The sequence below is a fragment of the Lynx canadensis genome, chromosome B4 (genome assembly GCF_007474595.2).
Source record: "Lynx canadensis isolate LIC74 chromosome B4, mLynCan4.pri.v2, whole genome shotgun sequence".
Classification (NCBI taxonomy): domain Eukaryota; kingdom Metazoa; phylum Chordata; class Mammalia; order Carnivora; family Felidae; genus Lynx; species Lynx canadensis.
The window spans coordinates 105,228,699-105,249,068 of record NC_044309.1 but is presented as its reverse complement, the minus strand read 5'-3'; the positions used below and the strand labels follow the sequence as shown (position 1 = coordinate 105,249,068).

At 36.2% G+C, this 20,370-nt stretch overlaps 1 protein-coding gene across 1 annotated transcript in view; it reads right to left on the bottom strand.

Annotated features, from left to right (window-relative positions):
• The window catches only part of TMTC2 (transmembrane O-mannosyltransferase targeting cadherins 2), a 403,012-nt gene that overhangs the window by 201,301 nt on the left and 181,341 nt on the right, over window positions 1–20,370 (bottom strand). Inside the window, exon 3 of the mRNA XM_030323323.1 lies at window positions 6,731–7,559. Coding sequence (XP_030179183.1) covers window positions 6,731–7,559 — 829 coding nt within the window. The remainder of the gene's footprint in view (window positions 1–6,730; window positions 7,560–20,370) is intronic.

Genomic DNA, 20,370 nt, shown 5'->3' with positions numbered 1-20,370 from the left:
GAAATGAAGAAAGTAGAATAAATTATGTCCACCTGTAAACAAAACCTCAGGCTCAGCCAGGTTTGCAGGTACATTCTGCCAATTACAAAGAAAAAGGTAACTCTAGTTTTACTCAAAATCTTTCAGCAAACACAAAAGAAGTAATACTCCCAAACTGATTCTGAAAGATTAATTGATTCTAAAACCAGAATACGATAGCACAAGATCCGAATTGCCAATCTCATTCAGGAACATGGGTAAAAAACAAATTTAGAAGAATATAAAAATGATAACACATTATAATTCTTGGGTTTACTCCACAAATGCAAAGTACATTCATTAGAAAATCTATTAATATAAATCATCAAACTAACAGATTGAGTGGGGGGAAATCTGTGACATTATCAATATTAATTCCTAAAAACAAACCTTAAGCTAGAAATAAGAAGAAAACTCTACAGATAAGAGCATCTACAGAAAAACCTGCAAAATGCCCGTAATTAATGGTGAAATACTAAAAACATCCTTTTGTGAACAAGAATGAGACAAAAAATTTGCTGTTGTCACTTCTGTTTAACATTGTAATGGAGGTTCTAGCATAAAATAAAAGAAATTAATCAAAAGAAACAAAACTGAAAAAAGAATGGGGGAAGGTCTTCAAAGATACTGGTCTAATGTGTTCTTAAGCTGTGAAATGGCTACTTGTTTTGTTAGTATTCTTTAAACAGTATGTATACACATTTCTCATCTTTTCAGATATATTTAGGAAAAGCAAAAATGTTTGCATTTTAAGTATCAATCACAAAAACTAGTATGGAAATCAGAATAATTTAACTTCATATTTGTTTTAATAACATGCTAGTTTGAATTCCTTTGAAATATAGCCACTGGTAAAATGTATTCAATCTAAGGCAATGTTAATTTTAGGTTTTAGAGTTTTCAAAAGCCCATAAAGATTCGAAAAGTTTTGTTATGGATAATTTTAAAGACAGGGTAAGTAGTGTGTCACCTGCTTCATATTGTGGTCCAGTATTTTTTTTTCCCCCATACAACTGTACTTGGGGTCATGAGAGCTGGAACTAAAGAAAAGATTTATATGTCACTTCCGTTCTTAGAGGCAAGGAAACCTGATGCTTTGGAACGTCTGTAGCTATCCCATCCCAACTAAACAGCAACCACTGATTCCTTCAAAACTCAAATGTTTTAAACTGGCCTTATTTTTTAACAATTTAACATATTTATTTTTTAAAATACTTTGGTTGAGCTAATGAGACATTTTCATTTTATTCTTGCCACTCCCATTATTTTATATTTTAATTTTCTACTCAAGAGAGAAGAGATGGATTGAGGTGAAGCCACATAGAATTTCTCTACTCTGTGGAAGCCTGAATTAACTTTGTAGTATTTTTCTCGCAATCAGCCTTTCCTGGTGCTTTTTGCTAGCTCTCTCCTATCACATCTCTCTGTTAAAAGTGAAAATCTGTATTTTACAGCTTTTTAACCCAGGCCAGCTGGTCTTAAGTAAAATGCTACACTCATTGCCCTTCCTGACTTTACTGCTAAATTTTATTTTTTATAAAAATTTAAACCCCTTTTAAAATATTTTCATCTTACTTCAGAAATAACAAAATGAATTACTGAAGAAATACGGGAACATTTACTATACAATTTCAGTGTTAGCTGTTTAAATGCTAGCAGTTCACCACAATTAAAGAAGACACTCAACTAGAGGTAAACAAAAACTCAGACCATAAAATCTACAATGAATTAGTCAAGTTTCACATGACTTGAAGGTTTAGATTTCACTTAAATTATGAGTTGTTTCCTACGTAAAATGCTATTCCCTCAACACACTTGCTGCTTGAAATCAGAAACTACATGGGGTTGAAACAGCACTATCAGTTTTACATAATTCCAGGAAGAAAGAAAAATTGTCAAACTCCGTATGGCTGCAACAACTATTTTCTATCCTTTTCAATATCAAAATGGGCAGTGTTTGTCATGTGCATAAAGAGGAACTGAATATAGAACCCTTGGGTAATCACCTTTAGAGTTTTAAATACGTGTGTCATTAAATATACATCACTTATATCATTTCACATATTTACATTAGAAACAGACATTAAAATAAACTTTAGCTTTTGGACAGGTTTTCCTCAGATTAACCCTGTTTAATTGCTCCTATTTTTCAAGAAATTATTTTCAAACAATTAAAAATCATAGTCATGTTGTTTAAAGCAAATTGATAGTTAATAAACAAACTCTTCTAAGGAAATTACTTGATTTTTCTAATCTATAACTTAAAAAAATTTAAATGCCTTTGGGACCAGATATGCCACCTATATGCTATCATTCTTTGTTAAGTTTATGTGTTCACTGATCTGTTTCTGTATAATAACTTTGTTAGTCTGTGCTTATGACCTTAATGAATAAGGAAGTGGGCAAATAGTTGGTTTTAAGGAAGATGGTGATGAGTTTGAGGTACTGGCAAAACATCCAAGTGGAAAAGTTCCACGTGGATAAGAGGTCATGAGGAAAATAATTTAGAAATTCAATTACACATTTACCAACCCCCTACTATATATACCAGGAAGTGTTCTAGAATCTATACAAAAAGGAAAATAAAGGCAATCTTTGGACAGAACCTTGAGAATGAATCAATTTAGGAAAGAGGCCATCCTATAGAAGAAAGAGCTGTGGAAAATGAGAGAAAGAAAATGAAAATTGGGTAGTGCCTTCAAAAAAGCCACAGTAGCAGATCGATGGTACCCAATTCTCCAGAGAGCCAAACATATGGGGATTTAGAGAAAGCCAGAGGCCACGAAGAAGTGTGATCATACATGTAACCACTTTTAATGAATTAAAAAATGGTTTTTTTCAAGCAGATACTAATCAATATGGTTTCCAAAATATGTTGTTTTAAACACACAAACACACACACGCCCGCATACAAACACTTTCAAATATTATGTGTGTTGCTCCGTAAAGCAGTCATCAGAGAAAATTTCCTCTTTCCTAAGCACAAAAATGCAAAGAGTCATTGTGAAATCAGCAAACTACAGTAATCAACTATGTCTAGTATTTTCCTGACATTATCAACCACATAATGAGACAGGACTTGTGGTTTACATAGTCCAAATCAGCTATCATTTCTCCACCATCCAGATTTAAACCATAAATTAGCAGCACAGTCACTACGACAGGCTTCACCCATCATCATTTGCATCCAATCAGTTAATGACTGGCAGCTGTCTACAGGACCCATTACTGAAGGCAACAGCTTTAATGTACAATGCTTCATGAGGCTTCAAATCATATTCTGTTAAAGCACATGGTAGACTGAAGTGCTCTAAAATTTGCAAAAGCTTTCAAAGGAGGGGGAAAAAATAACTCAATGAAATAACTGTAATCTCTGACAACCTTAAAAAGGACTGGCTTTAAAGGGTTTCTAATCTTTTGCTAGACTCAAATAACAGGAGACTAAAAAAAAAAAAAAAATTACCTAAAGGAAGATCACTACCAGTCTCATAATTCCTAAGGAAGTAATCATAGCCAGCATTATTATTAGCATGTTATAAATAGAAAAAAATAAAGAACCTAGTTTTGCCTTGAATCAAAATGGAAGCATATGGCACAGAAGGGACTTATGGAATCCCAAACTACCTCCATTTCCTATTCTATCCCTCTTATTATGAAGTATATCTCAGTTCCTTATCTATCAACAGCATAATATTTAACACTTACATCTTCTTCAATGCATATACATCGTATCTCTAAAACTGATTATAAATTCTTCAGGGAGAAAGACTATGACTTTCACATTTATTATTCAATATATTCATTACAGAATGCCTTCTCTTCTCTAACAGGCAAGAAAACAGAAGCAGGGAGGTCAAGTGAGAGGCTTTTAGTAGTAATCCCATGAAAGATGATGGTGGCTTGGGCCATAGTGGTAGTAGTGGAGGTGATAAAAAGTAGCCAAGTTCTGGACATATTTTTAAAGACAGAGCCAAGAGGAGTTGCTGATGAAGCGGATGTCAGTGTTAAAGAAAAAGAAGAGGTATGGATGACTCTAAAACAGTGGTCAGAGTTGCTGGGAAAATGGAGTTACCATCAACTGAGATGGTCAAAGCTATAAGTAAAACAGGGGTACAGGTGATGGTGATGGGGTTGCAGGGCGGGAAGAGGGGAGGGGTACAGGGTTCAGAAATTCAATTTTTTTTTTGAGAGAGAGAGAGCAAGTGGGGGAAAGGGGCAGAGGTAGAGAGAGTATCTTAAGCAGGCTTCACGCCCAGCACAAAGCCAGACACAGGGCTCAATCTCACCATGGTGAGATCATGACCTGAGCTGAAATCAAGAGTCAGATGCTTAACCAACTAAGCCACCCAGGCACTCCCCAGGAATTCAATTTTTGAGGTTTCAAAGGACTCATAATACTAGTCAGTGATATATGCACTTAACTAATAATACTTAGAGCACCTAAATATTACTTTAGCACTTCTCAAGTACTAGGAAGGAGACAGGAAAATATATTGGAAACCAAGGAAATGCTTCATAATTGTTTTACTGAGTGAATGGATGAAGAATCAAGCATTTTAACCATGTCACCAAAATAACTTAATCAAAATTGGAATTACAACTGTTAAAAGTATATTAGCCAAATATATCTAGAAATGTATCTGGAAAGTACCTAGGAGTTTACAAAATGCTTTTCCACCTATGCTGGGACAGGGACAGCATACTCTAGCATCTGAATATCTGCTCCTCCCTCCCCCTCCCCCCCACCCCCCACACACACTTCTTCAAGAGTAATGAAATTTGGCTGGATACTTGGCTTCTCAGAAATAAGATAACATTTTCCAGCCTTCCTTGCAGCTAGGTGTGGCCAATAGTCAGTGAGCACACATGGTGTGTGCAATTTCCATGATACACTCTTAAAGAGAATGGGTACACCCACCACTTGCACTTTTTTCTCTCTTCCTGTTAGCTGAAGTGCTGATGTGATAATGAGCCATCTTGGACCATGTGGACAGGGTGACACTACCGAGATGGCAAGGGAACAAAAGAGAAGGAGCCCGAATCCTGAAAACCCATGGCGCCATCTTATCAGCTCTGGGCTGCATATACTTAGATTGTTACATGAAAGAATAAAGCTTCTATCTTAGTTAAGCCACTGTTATCTTGGCTCCTTGTTACAGCAGGTTAACCTGAAACTTAACCAATGAATTTAATAAATCTGCAGAACGACCCTGTGATGAAATTAACACGCTGTCTTTTTTATTTTTCATTCCTTACAATGCATCTGGTTTTAAACAGCAGGAAAATAAACTGGCAACATAGCCTTGCTTTATATACTTTCATCTACCAGTGAAGAAAAACCAGCTGAAAAGCATTCTGTTGAGAACTGATTGCAACATTTTTTACAGCAGGAATTGGGTTTATGCATTCACTAAACTGTGCAGCATTCACTACCTACAAAAGCCACATGGTAAAGATTTGTTTCCACACAACTGAGGAATTCTCTGCTATGCACTAGCTCAATTTTAATGTTTCTACTCCCATTAAAATCCCTGCAATCTATTAAGTATTGCAAGTACCAACAATTACCTCCTTGGCTTAAAGAAATGAGTAGCTGCTCGCTGAACTCTTAATTGGCAATCAGATAAGGATAACAGAGTTGCTTCTGGGGTATCTAGATCTTTGCATATATATTCCAAGACCCATCAGTATGTCACTCCATACATTTGGAACAGTTTTACACTTTTTGTATTTGAATACTGGTTCAGAACTGTGTTAGAAAAAGTAGAAAAAGTCCAGTTCAAATGCTATGCAGCTACCATAATGTAAAAGATAAATAACTTTAAAAATGGTTTATGAAGAACAGAACTAGTTAGCACTATTTACCATGATATATTTCTGCACTTAGAGGTGCACTTGTTTTCATTTAACTGCTCTCTGGCTTCTATCATTATTTCATTGCCTAAACCAGAGAAATCACTGTAACAGCTTTGACTACTCATTTATGCTTTAAGGGAGACTTTCTATTCTGGCTAAAGAGTCTGTGATTTGCTAAAATAGTTTTCTAAATCAAAAACAATAATGAAATATATGATCAATCTTATCGTATAGTGAAGTTTATTTCCCTAAGTGACTTAAGAACTCTTCAGTAAGAATGTGCTAACTGCCTGGCAACATCCAGGTTATTTAGCCTCTCGGCAAAGCTAAGGGTGACTCACACTTGTATGCGCACACACTGACACCTAGAGACACAATTCCAAGATTCAGAGGTAGCCTTACCTCCAAATCTTTTAAAGATGTCAATGCAAGTCGTATGCTATTTCCTCAGGCAATGTTTGGAAAACAGGAAAGCTAACATATACTCAAGAGGGACAGCCTGACTTTCACTACATGATGAAAGAGATGATGTCTATATAAGTGTTTAAAATATAGAAACCAAGCATTTTTCTCAATTGTTACGACAGTCAATACTTTTACACACGCATTCTAATTCCTCTGGACAAATGCAGTCCAGAACGTAAGAAAATACCTGCCTATTCCAAATACGGAATTCTGGATACGTCTTTAATTGGCTGCACTGCTCATCTCTTCAAAAAATGAAATGAAAGAGAGATAGAGGTATTGTGTAAAAGGACCTTTTCCTCCTTAATACTGTGTTTTTAGGCAAGAAGCAAGGACATAAAAAGGCACAGTGAGTAAACTGTCCAGGCAAAAGTATAAAATAAAATATTACCTTTAGCTGGGTTTACTTTTATCCCTGACCTATACAGCATTTCCTCATTCTGCCAGTCTCCATTCCTGATTGCAGTCTTGAGTCCATAGAAAACAATTAATGTAGCTGTAGCATAAAAAATCAAGCTCTTGAGAAACCGCTTTTGGACTTTGACATAAAGGGCTCTGGCACCCACTGTAACAAGGAGGCAGAAGCCCATACTAGGAATATACAATACTCGCTCTGCAATTACAAAGCCCACATAGAAAAACAGGTTCGTGGCAGGAACAAATGGTATTATTAACAAAGATAAAGAAAGAACAACAATGTTCTCGGTAGAAGGAAGTTGTGTTCTCTGTGATACATTATTTTTAATGCCATTTTCTACTTTGGATGCAAAGCTGGGCTTAATCTCTGAGTTCCGGTACTCCACATCTGAATGGCAGCTATGTCCATTTGCATTCTGCTTGCCATTTGTTACAAATTTCCCATTGCATTCTCTTTCCACGCCTGGGCTCTTCAAGCCATAGTAGGCAAGGAGGAGGAGTCCGACATAGAAGGCCACAGTGTGTAGGTTTCTCCAATCACAAATTGTTTTCAGCAGAGGCACAGCATCCATTGACCAATCAAAACTGAGTGTATCTGGGCATAGCAACAGCCAAAGGTTCTTGGTTGGCAAGTAGAAGAAAGTGAGCGTCCGAGCCAAAAGGCTATCCGAATCAGCAGCTGGGTTGTCAGAGTTGGAAAAGCTTGGTGGCTTGTTTCCCATCCAGTATAATCGGGCACCCAAAAGCGAAGTCCCCCAGAAAGTTAACAAACTAATGCTGAGGAAAAGAGACAAGTTCTTCCTCTGAAACCAAAAGAGAAGGGGAAAAAATTAAGACCATCGGCAATACAGCATGGGAACACAACATTTAGAGACAAAAAGACATTCTCAAGTGGACAGTTCAAACCACATTAGGTCTTAAATACATGATTTTATTTCCATCTCCTTTTAAACAAGTTTAGGGGGAAATTTAACCTGAAAAACAATGGACTCTGGAAGCCTACTTTGTACGTGACTTTTGATGAGCATTTTTTATTTTTTCTTCTTGTTCTAAAATACCAATAACCAAAACTTCACTTTCTTGACCTCTATAAAATGGATTGAATGTATTTCCCTCTCAGAACTGTGTCAGGTTAAATGGAGACCAAAGTGTAAAAGTACTTAGTACTGTGCATGGGATACAGAAGACATCTGATAACGATCTTCTTTCACCTAGGGTTTAGATTCTAGGGAAAACCAAGAGCAGGCATGCCCCAAAATATGGAGTATGGCAAGATTCTGCTTGGCTCAAGGGAATAACAGCATTTAGCTCTGTCTATGCCAGTCCTCATTTCACTGTCTTGAATTTTCTTGCAGAATTTATAAACCAGGCTTTCATCTGCTACCCCATGCTGTCACTGACATCAGTGACATCAAACATTTAATAACACTCTTCATGAATCCCAAATTTCCCACACCGATGACAACTTTCTAAAAATAAAACGACTTCAATAATGTACTTCCTTATTTCAAGAGAAAGACGGAAGATTACAAGAGGAAGACCAAAGGGCATTCTTGCTAATGAGAATTTTCTGGCAAAGTCTTTCAACCTGAGTGAGAATTTAGTGACCTCAAACAATCTAAGTCCTGAAGAGGCAATGGAAAGGGGGAGGGATGGATAGTATATCCCAATTTTAATGATTCCTTGGTAATGCGATATCTTACTGCTCACATTGACACTGTATATAATTATACATTAATGACAACCAGAATGGTGCTTGGAAACTTAAGGATATGACAAATATTTAGTTTAAAAAACAACCCACAGGGGCCCCTAGGTGGCTCAGTCGGTTAAGCATCTTATCTTCAACTCAGGTCATGAGTTTGAGCTCTGTGTCAGGGTCTGTGCTGACAGCTCAGAGCCTGGAGCCTGCTTAGGATTCTGTGTCTCCCTCTTTCTCTGCCCATCCCCACTCACTCTCTCTCTTTCTCTCAAAAATAAATAAACATTAAAAAAAATTGTAAACAACCCACAAAAAGGCAACAATAGCACAAATATAAATGGGACTACATCAAACCAAAACACACACACACAACAACAACAACAACAACAACAAAAAAAAAAACCCAAAAAACCACTTCTGTAGAGCAAAGGAAACCATCAACACAACAACAAGGCAATCTAAATATTTTCAAATCATGTCTGATAAGGGGTTAATATCCAAAACATACAAATAACTCATACAACTCAAAAGAAAAAAAAATTAATCTGATTAAAAGTTGACATAGGATCGAAATGGACATTTTTCCAGGGAAGACAAAGAGATAGTCAACAGATACATGAAAAGGTACTTAACATTCACTGATCACCAGGGAAATTTAAACCAAAACTACAGTGTGATATCACCTCACACCTGTTAGAATGGCTATTCTCAAAATGACAAGAAATAGTAAGTGTTGGCAAGGATGTAGAGAAAGGAAAAAAAAACACTTTTGCAGAGCTGGTAGGAATGTAAATTAGTGCAGCAACTATGGAAAACGGTATGGAGGTTCCTCAAAAATTGAAAATAGAACTACCATATGATCCAGAAATTCCACTTCAGGTATTTTTACAAAGAAAACAACATCACTATCTTAAAAAAAAAAAAATATCTGTTCCCCTACGTTTATTGCAGCATTATTTATAAGAGCCAAGACATGGAAACAACATAGGTGTCAATAGACAGATGAAAAATAACAAGCATGCTATATACATTCGATGGAGTATTATTTGCCCACAAAAAAAGAAGGAGGGGAGCCTGGGTGTTTAGTCGCTGAGTGTCTGACTCTTGATTTCAACTCAGGTCATGATCTCTCCGTTCATGTGATCGAGCCCTGCATCAGGCTCTGAGCTGAGAGCAGTGAACCTGTTTGGGATTCTCTCTCTCTCCCTCTCTCTGCCCCTCCCCAGGTCACGCTCACTCACTTGCTCTCTCTCTTTCTCCCAAAATAAATAAATAAGATTAAAAAGAAGAAGAAGAAGAAGAAGAAGAAGAAGAAGAAGAAGAAGACGACGACGACGACAGAGGAGGAAATCTTGCCATTTGCAACAACCTGGATGGATACTGAGGACATTATGCTAAGTGAAATAAGTCAGCTGGAGAAAGACAAACACTTAACCTTAAAAAACAAAAACCCCAAAGTCACAGAGAAAGAAAACAGATTGGTGGTTGCCAGAGACAGGGATGAAAGGCTTGTCAAAATGGATGAAGGGGTGAAGGTGGTCAAAGGTACAAACTTCTAGTTATAAGATAAATAAGTTCTGGAGAGGTCATGTACATCATGGTGTCTACAGTTAACAAAACTGTATTGCATATTTGAAAGGTGTTAAGAGAGCAGATCTTAAAAGTTGTTATCACAAGAAAAAAATGTGTGTGTGGTAACAGATACTTACTGTGGTGATCATGTGCATTATATACATACACCAAATCATATGTTGTACATGTAAAACTGATATAATGTTAAACGTCAATTATACCTCCATTTTAAAAAGTCCACAAAGAGCAATATATCTTACGCATGTACAACCTCTATTAAAACAGTCTCTGTGTATTATATGCAACTGCCATTGGATTCTCTTCCTCAGACTCTTTCTCGTTCACCCCACCTTCAACTGCTGGAAGCCACAGAACTGGTCATGGACCATCCGCTCCATCTCTGTTGTTAACCTAATGATTTTAGCAAAGGCCCGTAATTTTAAAAAATATTAATATATGCTAATGATTCCACCTTAACCTTCCTTCATCTCCACAGTCATTTATTCAATTGCCTGTTGGGCACATTCACTTAGGTACTTCAAATTCGAAATGCCCAACATAGAACTTTGTACCTTCCCAACACTAAATAGTTCCTCCTCCAATCACCACCACAGAAGGTGGTAAAACTATGTAACCAGTTTCTTCTTTCCAGCCTTTCTCCTTCCCTCCACATTCGATCCATTACTAAGTAGTCTGACACTTCAGAATACATGCCAAATCTGTCCATTTCTCACCATCCCTTCTGTCATCATTTGATTCTCAAATGCCCTCTCTTGAATTAGCACGATAGTCTCTTTGTAACTGGTGACCCAGCACTTTTTAACATAGATTACATTGTTCCCAACTTTTAAAAATCATGAAAGGGATCTTCCTCTAAGACCTTGGAAATTATCACTTCCAAAAAAACTTTCTAATTCATTGAGTTGTGTGTGCATGTGTGTGTGTGTGTGTGTGAGAGAGAGAGAGAGAGAGAGAGAGAAAGAGAGAGACAGAGACAGAGACAGAGAATGAGAGACAGATGTATTACTTTTAAGTGTGAAAATTATTTTGAAAACTATTTTAAATATTTAAAGAAGGGGTACTTCTAGGTATAAAAGAAATGAGGAGGTTAGAAGTTAAAAATTCAAAATAAGGAAAATGAGAAACAGCAAACAGTTGGAAATTATGAGAATTTTAAGAGATGGTATTGTTAAATATCAGATCACAGTAATGATAAATTCACAGAATTAACTGCCTCAGTGTTTTAAAACATCTGTGGCAAACTTCAGTTCAAAAGTATTTGGGGTGCCTGGGTGGCTCAGTCAGTTAAGCATCTGACTCTTGATTTTGGCTCAAGTCATGACCTCACAGTTCATGAATTCCTGCCCCACACTGAACTATGAGAGCACAGTGCCTGCTTGGGATTCTCTCTCTCTCACTCTCTCTCCCTCTCTCTCTCTCTCTCTCCTCCCCTGTTCATGCATGCTCGCTCGTTCTTGCTTTCTCTCTCTCTCTCTCAAAATAAAAAAAAAAACTTAAAAAACAGTATTTCATATAATGATTTATGGAATTTTTAATGGTAAGGGGAGTAATATGTTCAGTCATCACCAATATTTCACTTTCAGGTCATTCTGGAAAAATAAAAAGGTTCAGACTCATTACCATCTAAAAATACCTTTCACAAACCCAGAAAAAGTCCCTTTTTATTGAGCTACAATTAGGAATTAAGACAGACAATGAGCCTCAGCATTTTGTTGTTGTTATTGTTATTCTTGGCTTAGTTTATCAAATCGATTCAACTCAGTTATTTGTAAGATAAGGTATGAGAGTTCTTATGAATTGCCACCACAGACTTGAAAGTTGAAACTACTAAAAATCCACACTCCGAAGATGAGAAGTCTAAGTCCAGGAAAGGGAACGTGATCTGAGTATAATCTTTGATGGTGGCATTGGGAAGTGACTGCAGTTCAATAGTGAAAACATAATGAATTCTTGAGCATACCATTAAGACTGCTGGCTGGGGCAGGCACTATCCTACTGCACACTGGATACATACCCGTGAGAAGACAGACATAGACCCTAAGCTTATAGAGTTTACAAGTTCTATTCTGTCTAGAAAAACACTTGAGGAGGAGAAGAATCACAGTGCCTTAAAAGAAAGCTTTCAAATCTAAAGAACCATCAATATTAATTGTGAACTTCTAAAAATACCGATGCCCTTGTCTGACTAATAACTCCATAGGAGATCCTAATGCAGCCAAAGCTGAGAATTGTTACCTATTTGTACAAGTCTAAATCTTAGCACTGACACTGAAAATACTGTGGGATTCTGGCTTTCATTTCACAAAGTTTTAAGGCATATTTTTCTCATTCTAAGTGAATAAATCATAATGAAACATAAATAATGCTTTCTCCCAGGCTCTGGGACAAATTGGATTCTTAGTATAATAAATGAGTATCATGAAGGTCAGGTTACAAAGGAATTGAGATCTCTGTAATAAGTATAATTCAGAGCTGAAATATTCGAGTCTTGTTGCAATATACAGAAGACAAAAAATTTTTTTTTGCCCCAGGGGGTGGGGGGGTTGGGAGGGAACAGGCTCCTAAATGTGAATCACAAAAGGCAAATAATACAACAGAAAAAAAAATAGATTAAAAAATACAGACAGGAAATTCAGAGAAAATACAATTATTATAATAAACAATTATAACTCATTTCCAATAAAAATGAAAAATAAAGTAAAAAGACCATATTTCAAAGAATCTAAGTGAAAAAAAAATTGGAAAAAAAGAATTGGCTATAAAAGTATAAAAGTCACTAAAATTGTGTTGAAACGAGAATCACTACAAATTGGGAAAATATAAATTAGTTTGGTAAGAAATTTGGAAGTATTAAGATAATTAATAATTTTTGTAATCTATTATTTGGTAACCTAATTTTTTTAATGTTTATTTTTTATTTTTGAGAGAGAGAGAGAGAGTTAGATAGAGTGGGAGCGGCGTAGGGGTCGGGAGAGAGGGAGACACAGAATCTGAAGCAGGCTCCAGGCTCTGAGCTGTCAGCACAGAGCCCAATGCTGGTCTCAAACTCCTGAGCCATGAGATCATGACCTGAGCCAAAGTTGGAAACTTAACTGACTGAGCCGTTCGGGCACTAGTATTTGGTAACCTAGATTTAGTTACTTTCTAACAAAACCTCTTAGATCTAAATACAAAGGTTTCTAATGCAGCATTGATTATAAAAGCAAAAATAAGGAAATAGCTAAAAATTTCAAAAGTAGGAAAATACATCATGGGATATCAATATGGCTCTGACTCTATAAGGCAACTAAAAGGAATAGACCAAGGGCGCCTGGGTGGCTCAGTTGGTTACGCATCCACCTCTTGAGTTAGGCTCAGGTCATGATCTCGTGGTTTGCTGGATCATAACCTGCACTGGGCTCCACACGGGGTGCAGAGCCTGATTAATATTCTCTCTCTCCCTCTCCCACTTGCACATGTGCACGCATGTTCTTTCTCTCTCTCTCTCTCTCTCTCTCTCAAAACGAATAAACTACACATATCAACAACATATAGTATATAGATACATATATTTACATATGTATGCATATATACCAACATGAAAAATACTGTAGAGCAATTAAGTAAATGAACCAAATCATTAGATAGTAACATAACTCATGAAAACTCAGGTTGCAAAAAATGTTATTATAAAATTATATAGGCCATCCAGGAAAAAAAAATCTCTTATTTTTCATAAATGCATACAATATATATGTAGAGTCTTCCCCCGCCCCCCTCACGCATAGAAATAATTGCACCAAACATGAGATGATGCAATCTCTAGGGCAGGGCATGGAAGGAAGATGGATGGATGGATGAAAAGACAAAGATGGCTTCAAATTTGTGAGTAGTTGCCATTTATTCACGGCCCCCCAAAAAATGTAGCAGAAAAAAAGAAGTTTTGACAATCTGATATATCTAAACTGATATTTCTTGGGTTAAAACAATTTTTTGAAACACAAATACAAACAAATAATATTAACAAATCTAAACTCTGGTTATGGACACATAAGTGTCTATGTGTTAGTTCATATACTTTGCATGTTGAGTATTGTAGCTTTTATTTTATAATAAGTTTCTCAACCTTAAAAAATACTTTTCTATATCCTAATTCAGTCTATCTACAATTATTTTGTAATCCTTACCTTAATTTTGATAGAACATTTCTTAATTACCCAAGAAAATTAGATAAAAATACAATGAATCCAAATTGAGATAGAAAATTATAAAACTACTACCTAAAAATGTTCTTTTAGATCTAGGATATAACAATTGGCACATCTTTGAATCCCCAGAGATCAATACAGAGCCTAACATTTGTAGGCATTCAAATAAATGATTCTTAAAAACACTGACCCTCAAACCAAAAGTCCTTTTTTTGTCATTATCTCACACATTTTAAATCCTGTTATGGTAAATCCTCTCCCAATCCCCCACACAAAGAATTAAATGAAATAATAATGCACAACTCCAAAGCCAACTCGGTTGTCATCATACAGAGAAACCTGGCCTTGCACCTTCATATCACAACTTTTCTGCTTGACTCCATATTTCTCCATGGAAAATACACATAAAAGCAATGACATGTTCTGGAGAGCCATGTTCCTGAGTACAACTTCATGCCAAAAGTAGAATTAGAAATGGGAAAATGATTACATCCCTAAGAAGAATCGTTATCAGATACATTCTATGTCAATTACTGAATGGACAGGATTCCTTCATGTCTTACTTTTATTTTTTAAATGTTTGCTTATTTTTGAGAGAGACAGAGAGAGAGAGAGAGCGGGAGAGGGGCAGAGAGAGAGAGAGAGAGAGAGAGAGAGAGAGAGAGAGAGAATCCCAAACAGGCTCTATGCTGTCAGTACACAACCTGATGCTGGGCTCAAACTCATGAGTTTTGAGATCATGACCTGAGCCCAAACCGAGAGTGGGAGGGACGCTTAACCGTGTGAGCCACCCTTCATGTTTTAAATCACTATTCATTTATAAAAATAAGTCAGCTTTTTTTTAAGTTAACCTCTTAAAAAGTTCTTTACCATTAAAAGGGAAATCAGCATAAGTCTCCATTTTATTAAAAAATAGATATATATTTCTAATTTCAAAATTTTAGAGGGATTTTTCTGAACTGTCAGATATAGAAAATTGTAGAATGAAAATCAAATAAGGATATCAAGTTCATGGTTGACATTTTTATCTCTAGTCTTTGGAAACACTAATAGAATAAAAGCTATAATGAGCAAATAATGTGAAACTTATCATAAAACATCAAAATCTTTCTCACACATCACCTGAAATATGAAGGCAAAGCTGATCAGAAGAACCTGTCATATTTAGTGGTGATGCCTTTATACAAGCTCTGTCGTGCGTTATTTTCTTCTATGAGAGTCTTTGCCTAAAGAAATAGCACAAGAGAAGAGCAAAAATCAACTAGAACAGCTCCCCTCTCTACTATTCAAGGAAAACTGCCGTTCACAGTGGCAGCCTTCTGATCTCAGATTCTGTGGGACATAAAGGAAACTGAAAAGGAATATTTTATACTCAATGAAAGAAAAATGTAAACATTCTGCCTTAGAGTATTAAAACCATCATGAGACTCATTTTTGGCAAACTAATGAAAATAAATTACTTAAGCATAAGGCTCATTTAATTCCAAATTAAGCCCTTGGCAATGATAGTAGAGTTGTAATAATAAAGCAGATAAAAATCAGTATCTGAAAGTTATAAGAATAACTGAGAGAAAAGGCTATCCAGACATAACAAAAATTTAGCATCCTTTACTTTGTATCCACTATTCATCATTGAAGTCATAAACTTTCCTTATATCAATAATATAGGATTTCTCCTAGCTTCCCTCCTTCTAAAATAGTTCTCATTGGAGACTCACCCCAAAACATGAATATAAAAGCATACTTTTCTGAAAATGTGACAAGAAGGGACGCATGGTTAAAGGTATAATTAGAAATTGTTTCTAGAACATATTCATATGATTTATCAAATTTCTGCCATCACCAAGTTGTCAGGGTATGTGTTTCCCCTAAAAGAAAAAAAATGGGCTTCCTTATTAAAAATTACCCTATATACAAGACTGAAACTTTTTTTTTTCCTGTACCAACTAACAGACAAAATAAAAGAATTTTAATGGTTAGCATTTTAAAAGATATGACGCGGTTCAACAGATGGGTATATCCAGTCTTTGTGGAGAAAGAGTTTGAAGATTAAGGGCATAAAAAAATATGTTAGTGAGATATTCAGCACTTTAGATTATAAGGAGTTATTTTGTTTATTCAAGCTAACTTTATACTAGAGCATAATACCTTCCACTGACTTCAAACATCCATCAAAAAGTATTTAGTTGTACCTATCCAGATAAACGTATAGTAGCTTAATATATCAGGTACAGATTGAAATCCACTGATGAAAACTTAGACATCTTTTAGACCAAATTATAATTTACCAAACAAAGTTGTCATCAGGGAGACTATGCTTATATAAAAATCTAAAGAGTATCAAAGCATATTTCATGTAATTTGATTTAATGAATGACAAGATACTTATCCAAAATTCAAGACCAAATATCATTGGGTTGATTTTGTAGTAAAAGGTCACCAAAGAAAATAGGTTTTTTTAAATTTTAATTATAATCACAACTATTAGCCTATTTTAAATTCCTCATAATCTTTATTCCTCCATATGACACTAGCTAACATTGGTTAAAAATGGGCATTTTAGAATATTTTTAAAATGTAACATGAAGAGAAGAAACCTAAGACGACCATCTATTCTTTCACTTAAACATAAATATCCATGAATCCATACTGATAAGTAAAAGATAAATAGATAGATAGATAGATAGATAGATAGATAAAGGAGAGTAAGACAAATCTCCCTTGCAGATGAATGTCAAATAATATTACACATACACACACACACACACACACACACAGTCCACAGTCCACATCCAAGGAGAGAGAGCATAATCTTCACCCCATAAATACAGGTTGTGCATAGTGCCTTCTTCCAAAGAGAAAGGAGGGAATCGGGAGAGAATAACTTTGCAGTGGATAAACCTGAAAAACACTATCTCTGCCAGGTGATTAAGGTCAACCTTAATAGTGCTAAGTCATGTTGACAGCATGTACCCTTAATCCCTCGATGATATGTGATGAAAATGTCACTTTACTGGTGTTCTTCCTGTCTAAATCCATAAACCCAGTTGAATCATGAGAAAACCACCAGGCAAATTCCAGTGGAGAACGTTATACAAAATATCTGACTAGGAATCCTCAAAACTGTCAAGGTTATGAAAAACAAAGTCTGAGAAAAATCACAACCAGGAGAAGCCTAGGACTCATGACAAATAAATGTAATGTGCTATCCTAGATGGCATTCTGGAACAGAAAAAGGACATTAGGTAAAAATGAAGGAAATCTAAGTATGAACATTAGTTGATAATAATGTATCAGCACTGGTTAATTAATTGTAACATATATATTATACTTGCATGTGATATCAGTAAATAGGTGGATCTGAGTGTGACCTACATGGGGACTTTGTTCTATCCAATTTTTCTGTAACCCTAAAACTGTTCTAAACAACAAAGACTATTTAAAGAATGGTTGTAACTAGAATAAAAGCCTTTAGAAACCAAATGAAATTAGATGGGCTTTGATAGATCAATATCTAAAAGCTGTGAATGAAGAAATATCAATTGAAAGTGAACATCAGGGGTGCACCCCAGTGGCTCGGTGGGTTAAGCGTCCGATTTTGACTCAGGGCATGATCTCCTGGTTTGTGAGTTCGAGCCCCATGTTGGGCTCTGTGCCGACAGCTCAGAGCCTGGAGCCTGCTTCAGATTCTGTGTCTCCCTCTCTCTTTCACCCTCCCCCACTCACAGTCTGTCTCTGTCCTCTCTCTCTCAAAAATATTTAAAAAAAAAAAACAGCAAAAAGTAAAAAAAAAAAAAAAATGAACATTAAGTGCATATTAACATTTTAACTGCCTTCAAAGTTGATCTAATAAGACGGAACAACAGAAGGAACTAGAACTCAGGTTAAATGAGCACAGTAACTTATACGTATTGTATGAGAGATGACATTAATTTCAAATCCTGTTTGGTTTTTGTCGGACACTCTACATTAATTGTAGGATACTATAAATACCCAAATGAGAAACAAACATCAAGGGAAGGATGTTTCTAAGCCCATTACTATGGTGTGTTTGTTGGCATGGTGACCCATTCTTCCTCATTAAGCTAACATGGGGAAATCAAGCAGTTAGCAATTTCTTGCATACCCATGGCAGGCTCCTTCTAGAGCTAACTGTTAGGAACTGAAGTACCCAAAGAGTTCAATTACTGGAACTGTAAGGGGTGTGCCACAGCCCCTAACCCATTACACTAAAAGCAAGCCCCTGAATGCCAGCCTTCAGAGTAATCTTGTTTAGCTTAAAATAAGAGGTTTAACACTTCCCACCAGGCAGTGCACTATGGTCAAATCGGGTTAGCCACGAAACAATCCAGCCTTTATGAAGAAAATATGTGAAGAAAATATCCTTTTGTCACCTAAGAAACAAAAAATATTTGAAACAAAAGAAGACACCTCTTTTTGACTATCAAACCACTTTTGGTTTTTATTAGATTCCTTTCCTTGAGCTTTAAGAATACACCTAATGGGGGGAATCAAAATAAAAGAGCGCAACATTAATTGAATTTGGGAAAGGAACTCCTTTCTATCCATCTTTCCTCAAGTGGGCAACTGCATTGCAAATGCATTTCCTGCGCCAATGGATTAAACTGTAACATTCTTTTAACTCTGTGTGGCTTTAGTGCGACAAACCAGCCATTATGAGATGTGCTCCAGTCTCATTAATGAGTTAAGCATGTGAGCCCAGCATTTTGGAAACCTAAAGAGACAAATTATAATGAGACTTCACTCGGTGGGAAGGCCTAGACATAGCTTTCTTCTCTCAAAGATATCATAATAGCCAGCTATTTAATGAGTGTGGGACTTTCCTATGAAGATACAATAGACACCAATAAAAAAAGGAAGACTTCACGCAGACAAATAAAACTTAATATATACATCGTATGGATAGGTATCCGTTAATAAACATCATTTCAATGCTTATTATTTTGAAATGGAAATATGCTCTCCCTCTATAATTATTTGTGTCTTCTGCTAAATATACAGTAAATTCAATGTCAAAATAGACACATGATTATTTTTTTACTCACAGATAAAAATGTAGCCCTTTATCTAAACATTTTTCATGTCGATTTTGTCCTTATTCTCAAAACGCCACACTGATTTATAAAATAACACTTGTTTCTTTTATTGGGAAACTGAGGCAGAGTAATTGGTGTTTTGAAAGAAAATTGTTCACTTGAGAAAACATCCATCAATTTTGTAATTCTGTAACTGAATTTTGTAATTCAATATCTGGTAATTACAACTATTCAGAAATTCCCAGACAACACTGTGGCACGCATTCAGGCATTATAATTATTAGTCATTCAGAGCAGAATCAAACAGAACTGGAATCCTCACAAGATCAGCTGAGTAGCAAATTCTGGGTTTACTAAGCAAGCAAAGGGGTCATTACCTATTCTCCCCCCTTACTTCTCCTAAAAGATAAAAGTGTAAATAAACAACCATGACAAATTTTCATGTACATCAGAGCAGTAAAGGGAGTTACAGTTATTAGAATCTGTTACAGAAAAAAATAACTCCACATCCAAATCTTTGTTGAGTGGACTATTTGGTTAATTCCCTTTAATATAGGAAGAGATGTAAAAAGCAGCAAATTGGAGCTAATAGCAGTAACCTAGAGCCAGTGATTTGAAATTACTTTAATGTTTGTTTGTTTGTTTATTTTTACAGAGAGAGAGAGAGAGAGAGAGAGAGAGAGAGAGAGAGAGAGAGCCCCCCCCCACACACACACACACTGGGGGTAAGGGCAGAGAGAGGGAGAGAGAGAGAGAGAGCCCCCACACACACTGGGGGTAGGGGCAGAGAGAGGGAGAAGGAGAGGGAGAGGGAGAGGGAGAGGGAGAGGGAGAGGGAGAGGGAGAGGGAGAGAAGGAGAGAGAGAATGAGAATCCCAAGCATGCTCTGCACTGACAGTGCTCAATCTCAGGAACCCAGGGCTCAGTCTCAGGAACCATGAGATCATGAGCTGAGCCGAAATCAAAATCAGTTTAACTGACTGAGCCACCCAAGTGGGCCTGAAAATACTTTAAAAACAAAAATTGAGTCTAGACAAGAGTGACATGGGAAACAAAAAGTATAATTTTAGTTTTC